Genomic DNA, 6,657 nt, shown 5'->3' with positions numbered 1-6,657 from the left:
TCATAAAAATTCATTTTAAGGAAATCATTTTCGAGACCGTCTGCCCTAAGTACAATGTATGTCCATCCACCCTCTCCTTGAAGCTCCTTCTCCTACTGTCTCCCCTCCAGAAGGATGGTCTGAGAAGACCAAAGATGCCATGGAATTTCATCCCCTTGTCTTGGACTGGGCAATACTCCTAGGCCCACAAGTTGGCATCTTTGCATTGTGAACAAATGTCACTTTGCACCGGAGAAAAGCCAGCAGATCTAGGTGGAGACCCCAGTACCAGAGTGCAGGCAGGATTCATCAAGGGTTGTATTTTAGAAAAATATGTAATGGGAATTTGCTAGGAATATCCTTTAGAGGTGGGAAATTGGAAATGAGAAAGAAATCTGAGGTTTCTTGAATGTCGAATTTGAAATTGGGGAGTAAAGTCGAAAGCTGTAGGTCACTATGTACGTAACTGTGTTAGTGCCGGAACCCGACTCTCACAACTGTTCCTTTGGAAAACAGACTAAGAAAAAAAAACTTAACAGTGGGGATGGAGGGGACTTCAGGTCTGCAGGCTAGAGAAGAAAAAGCTAATTAAAGAAAAGAGCCACGGGGGAGGCGGGGGTGGGGTGGGGGTGGGGGTGGGGAACGTCAGGAGAAGATGACTGCTTCGGAAGGAGAGATAGACGGGAGGCCAAACATTATTTCAAAGGAAGCTGTCACAAATGCTTTGGCAACAGGACATCATTCACGTAGAGTATGTTCTTTACCTCTCTCCTTTTGGTTGCTTTGTTTTACTGGTCAATGAATTGAATTATTTGACATCTAATAATGTGCCAGATAAAAGAGGAAGGTGGTGCTTTCATTCTGTCATGTTCACTGGATTAAAAGAAAATCACAAAAAAGGAAATTTCAAACTTGGAGGTCATGGGCATAGGATCCTGATAGAATATCTATTGACAGCCACTGTTAGTAGGTCACTAGTGTGTCAAATATGCTGAGTATTTAGCACTTTATTTTCTTTCATTCTTACAACACAAAGGAGGTAGAGATGTGGAAATCAAGCCAAGATTCTGTCCAGTAACTTGTGTATAAGAATTAATTTAAAGTCTCCCACGGTAACCTTAGACCCCTAATTACTAACAGGGCAGTAAAGTGTCCCTGGTCAGCAGGTCACAGCTGGCTTGTTAAAAACAAGAAAAGTCCGGGTGGAAATGTTAGGCAGAAAGACAAGATATGAGCAGGTGGCTTTCTGCCTAACAGGAAGACCTGCCTATTTCTGTGCATGCTAAAAAACAAGAAAGAAACCAGTTGAAAACAAGTATGATTTTTAACATCAACCGATACCTCAGCAGTAACAGTCTATGTTTTATTGGGACCTTAAGGTTAATCAAACAGAAAGAGCTGTTTGTAGTTGAAGTTCCTGGTTCAATGTTGAGATCCTAAGAGGTCTCAAATCAAGAAACTAATTGTCCTAGTAGGACTTTGAATCATCTGCGGTAGCCTCAAGAACAGGAGGTGCATCTTTGATTTTAAAAGGTGGAATAATAGTGAACCCAGAAATATTTAATTGCTTGACTTGCTTTTCCTGCAGGTTCTGTGGCCCCAGTTTCCCCGTTCCCCACCCGGTCTGGGTTACCCGGCAGCTACCTTTTGCATTACAATGGCCTGGGTGAGACTGGCAGACGGGATTAACAGAATTCGCTAGGGTGTGTGTGGGCGTGGGGCTGCCAGGAGGGGCGGGTCTCAGGATGGCGGAGTCTTCCTTATAAATCTAGAGCCTCAAAATTGTTCCCATTTAGCTAGATTAGGCCGCTTGGCGCTGGGTACTGCAGAGGTGACTCACCTTGTCCTTCTCTTTGGTGCTTTTGATTCTGGAGGCCCTCTTTCGCTAAGCCCTTCCACCAGGATACTCCGGCCTGGGCCTTGCTGACAATCTAGCTCTTTGGCTTTTTTCCTTTCCCCTCAACTCAGCAGCATGAGTGTGGACCCAACTCCTCCCCAGGGCTTGCCTTGTCCCGAGGCATCCAATTCAGGGGACCCTTCTCCAGTGCCCGAGATTTATGAGCCTGAAGAAAATTATGCATCCTTGCAAATGTCATCTGCTGAGACACCCCACGTGGAGATGGGTAAGAGAAAACTGAGTCCATGAAAAGCTAATTTCCTTGAGAAAAAGAGAAAGAAGGAAAGGGGTGGGGTAAGGGTCAACCATTTCTCTCGTGAGTATCTCTAGCTCATTAATATAAGTAGGTGTTACTACCGACTCATCTCTGGACACCTGTTCTTTTGGTGCGGTGCCCTTCACATGTGTGCCAGGTGTCAGATCAGACTTGTGGACAGAGGCAAGGGACACAGCAATTCAGCTGTTCGCTATTTCCGCGCTTACGTGCATAGGCACTGTGGAAACCCAAATATATTTTGATAAATGAGCTGCTGTGTAAACCTTTACAGCTCCGGGCATACAGTAACAATACATGTTACTACCAAGCCAGAAGTCAGAAGATCACAGCTTGGGGTTGGGGGCGGGGTGAGCATCACCTTTTCCGTTTGCCTACTCAAGGAGTGCCAGAAATGGCGAATTATATGAATCACCTAACAGTCACACCTTGTTGAAATGGTTTGCCGTGCTATATATAACTGTTGCAGTTGGCTATTCTCCCTTTGGATGTGTGGGTGCTCTGAGTTATTGAGCAAATGCTGTACATGAGTGTGCTAAATCCCAAGGAAGTGTTCACCCCATTTAATGGTAGGTAATTCCAGGAGGTTTAACCGGCTGACAGTCAAACAGGTGGCTGGCGCTTGGATTTGAAATCCAGTTTGACTTCAAAACTTGTACTTTAGTACTAAAACTTCTAAACAGGACCTGGAAAGTGGGGGGGTGCTCAGACACTGTAAATCCGGGACCGCTTTTCTGAAAAATCAATTGAGCAGTACTTGTTAAAAAAGCTAAACCAAGTTTTACCTGAGTGCCATTTTTTTAATTGCCGAGAAAATAGCTTGAAAACTTGTAAGATTGCAATTGCAAACGTTACGGAGAAAGAATGAGTTAACAAAATAATTGCTGTTATTTGAAAGTGTTAGATGTTACTGTTACCCTGTTTTCCTAACTTTGGGTTAATGCCCTTTTATCATTTCAAACGTTGAAACTGGATTGTAGGAGGAATATTTTGAAAATGAGCAAGCGGGATGTGTATGTCTTTAGCAGGCCAATTGCAAGTTTGTGTAGTTATTTTTTAGGAGATGCTCCACTTTTAGCCATTAGTTGAGGACTTTCTTTTCTTCTTAGAGCTACTTGCAAGAAACACAAAATATTGATTTTTCACTTTTTAAAGGCTGTTCATTTATTCCATGATGGTAAGGGAGCCGAGCACTGGGGAGAGATACCTCGGCGCAAGTTAAGAGTTCAAGTGGCTACAAAATTCAGACAACCTAAGAAATTAATAATTATTAATTACAAAGTCAGTATATACCAGGTCCTGTGCTGGGAAAATTTTTTTTTCTTTTTTTTTAAAGAGAAAGAAATATCAGAAAAATGTACTTCCATAGCTGATCATCCGACACCCTTTAAAAGATCAAAATTAAGGATATGTAAAGCATGCATTAATCGTTGATTTGCAGTTAATTTTATCCTATCAGGGAGTAATCCTCCCCTTTTTTTGTTATCATTAATCTACAATTACATGAAGAATATTATGTTTACTAGGCTCTCCCCTACACCAAGTCCCCCCCACAAACCCCATTACAGTCACTGTCCATCAGCATATGTGCTGGGCAATTTTATCTGTTCCTTTGTTTTAATCAAGGAAGAAAGTCTGAGGGAGGAATAATTTTGGAGCTGAGGTCACAGAGGTGGTAAAGGGAAAGTCTGGATTGAAACTTCACAATTCACATTTCCTGGTAGTCCTGGTATAAAACAAAACTTGATTGTATAGGGTTCCCCAGAATCTGATCCTGCCGTTAAAAAAAATTATATAGGTGATGATTAAGCTTACAAAAGGAAGTTGTGGAGGGAACACAGTAGGTGGGATTCAGGTGATCTTTCCCACCTTTTGAACAGCCAGGGCGTGGCTCTTGAACATCATTCACAGTAAAAGGTGGTTGTTAAAGAGGTTGGAGTCTCACTCTGTTACCAGCAAGATAGGCTATTAGCCATGTCTTCATAGGGGAAATGGTGACACTGGTGGCGTCATACAAATGTTGGCAAAGTGTTCATTAAGTTACTACTTACTGCTTAGCTCTGAGGTTGTGAGGACTTAATTAAAAGTCCTTTGGGGAAAAAAAGCTGTGAATATGATTTAATAGTTGAAAAGTTGGAGAAACATGTCATTTTATTCCCAGCAGTCTCTCCTCTCCCTTTCTCCGTGGATCTGCCGGTTCAGCACAGCCCTGATTCTTCCACCAGTCCCAGAGTGGAATTCCTACCCACTCCTGTGGAGAAAAGCCCAGTGAGCAAGGAAGACAAAGTCCAGGTCAAAAAGCAGAAGATCAGAACCGTGTTCTCTCAGACACAGCTATGTGTACTCAATGATAGATTTCAGAGACAGAAATACCTCAGCCTCCAGCAGATGCAAGAACTTTCCAACATCCTGAACCTTAGCTACAAACAGGTGGGCTTTGTTCTGGTTGGTGGTGTTGCAATAAGAAATACAAGTAAAAGGCTCATTTGCAGATGAGCATAGCTGACATTTTTCTATGTACCCGTCTACAGTAATTTTAATATGAAAGTGGAATCTTTTTGTAACTTGTTTCATGACCATCATTCATTAAGTAGGCTATTATGAATGAATGTGTCATAATTTATTTACCCCTTTTCCCCTGGGGAACCCCCTATTGCGTCTTTTGTGTTGAACTGTTTGCAGTTGATTACTAATGAAGTTAATCATTTTTCATATATTTATCAGCCATTTTATTCACATATTTGTGTTTTTTCTCACTGGTTCCATACTTCTAATACACACACACACATACACATACACATTTTCATACAGCCAGTCCTTCTGTGATTTAATATTCTAATTTAACTTTATAAACCAACTGGAAATACCGTTATTACCACATTAAACATGCTTCAGGGAGGGGTGTTTTTTATTGCAAACAAATTTCCTATAACTGACTAACAGCACTTGAGGCTTTATGAAAAGGGAGATGAGTAGACATTAAATGTGAACTTCTAGTTAGTACATTTTCAGTGTGTCTTCTATAACTGGTTAGGTTTATTAAAAAGGAACCAACTGCCTTGAGGGGCTTGTCATAGAACATTGGTTTAAGATATAAGAAAGGACTCTAGAAGTTCAATTTTTGTTCCTGAGCTTTAGACAGTTGGAGTTGTCGGGGGGAAAAAACAAAACAAAACATTAACAATGTTTTTTAATCCATAGTACATCTGCATTACTGGTATTCTATGTTTTCTTGTCACCTTTTTCCTGCAGGTTAAGACCTGGTTCCAGAACCAGAGAATGAAATGTAAGAGGTGGCAGAAAAACAACTGGCCAAAGAATAGCGATAGCATGGCCCAGGTAACGGGAAACTTGTTTTCTGCTCTTTCCCTTTTAATGACTTTCCTTTGGACCACCGCTAAAGCATGCAACCCAGCCACAGTCTATTCCACTTTTCCTTGTACCATTTTCAGTTAATTGACGCTTCTCTTTCAGAACGGCTCAGCAACTGTAGAATATCCAGGCGTCTATTCCTACCACCAGGGATACCTGGTGAATGCTTCTGGAAACCTTGCCATGTGGAGCAACCAGACCTGGAATAACCCCACTTGGAGCAACCATTCCTGGAACAGCCAGACCTGGTGCCCACAAGGCTGGAATGGCCAGGCTTGGAGCAACCAGGCCTGGAACAATCAGTACCACAGCTTTGAAGAATCCTTGCAGCCCCAGATCCAGTTCCAGCAAAATTCTGTCAGTGATTTGGAGGCCACTTTGGAAACTGCTGGGGAAAGCCATAATGTAATACAGCAAACCACTAAGTATTTTAGCACCCAGCAGATCATAGATCTATTCCCAAATTACTCCATGAACCTACAGCCTGAAGATGTGTGACAATGGGTATTTTATTCAGTCTCAGTTTGGGCAGTGCAAGGCAGTATCACTTAAAGGAATTTTCTTCTTTAAGAGTTTGGTTTCTCTGCCTTGATATCCTGCATCTCATTATGCCTATAGTATAAATGGTGGTGGGTAAGGGATTTGATTGCAGCCTAATCAAAGAGGTTTTTTGTAGACTTGTCTGCTATGGACATGATAAAAGATGTCTGGCTATATATAAATGACCAGGTATAACTAGTTTAGGTATCTTTGGGATCTAGAATCTAACCTCAAGAATAGGAAATAAAAGTACTAAGATATGTGGTAAAGGGTTATTTGTTTTTTCTGGGATTGGGAGGTTTTACCTGTTAAAAACCTTAATTGTTCAGATGAAGGGTTAAGCTCTAATGTGCTTCCATATTTTCCTTTGTCCCTTTTGCTGTTTTACTGTAACTCCTAATTATATGATGTTTCCTATTTTGATACATCATGATAATAGTACCAGTCTGGCTGGTTGGTGTATAAGTTTAAGCAGATAAATAAAACACCCATTTTCCCTTTAGTTGTATCTATCTTGATTTTACTTAGTAGTTCAGTGAGTAAAATTTGCCTAACCCTGGGGCTCTTTTTACAGTTTTTGGTGTGTGTGGAGGAG

At 41.4% G+C, this 6,657-nt stretch overlaps 1 protein-coding gene across 2 annotated transcripts; it reads left to right on the top strand.

The window, feature by feature from the left end:
* The first annotated feature begins 1,951 nt into the window (after positions 1–1,951).
* On the top strand, positions 1,952–6,126 carry NANOG (Nanog homeobox). Of its 2 annotated transcripts, none has more exons than XM_057491717.1 (4): positions 1,952–2,102; positions 4,315–4,580; positions 5,403–5,489; positions 5,673–6,126. In XM_057491717.1, exons 1-4 carry the CDS (start codon positions 1,952–1,954, stop codon positions 6,018–6,020), a joined length of 852 nt encoding a protein of 283 aa, XP_057347700.1. In that variant the 3' UTR covers positions 6,021–6,126. The 2 variants fall into 2 exon arrangements, with proteins under 2 accessions (XP_057347700.1, XP_036765772.2); XM_036909877.2 differs by having other exon boundaries at positions 5,625–6,126.
* The last annotated feature ends 531 nt before the right edge of the window (positions 6,127–6,657 follow it).

Source organism: Manis pentadactyla, chromosome 14, assembly GCF_030020395.1.
Source record: "Manis pentadactyla isolate mManPen7 chromosome 14, mManPen7.hap1, whole genome shotgun sequence".
NCBI classification, from domain to species: domain Eukaryota; kingdom Metazoa; phylum Chordata; class Mammalia; order Pholidota; family Manidae; genus Manis; species Manis pentadactyla.
This window is presented reverse-complemented; position numbering and strand designations above follow the sequence as displayed.

Excerpts from the sequence above, each read along its gene's own strand:
- NANOG (XM_036909877.2), top strand. The coding sequence starts at position 1,952 with ATGAGTGTGGACCCAACTCCTCCCCAGGGCTTGCCTTGTCCCGAGGCA. Across the intron at positions 4,581-5,402 it reads TGAACCTTAGCTACAAACAG|GTTAAGACCTGGTTCCAGAA; the intron begins GTGGGCTTTGTT and ends TTTTTCCTGCAG. Across the intron at positions 5,490-5,624 it reads ATAGCGATAGCATGGCCCAG|AACGGCTCAGCAACTGTAGA; the intron begins GTAACGGGAAAC and ends CTTCTCTTTCAG.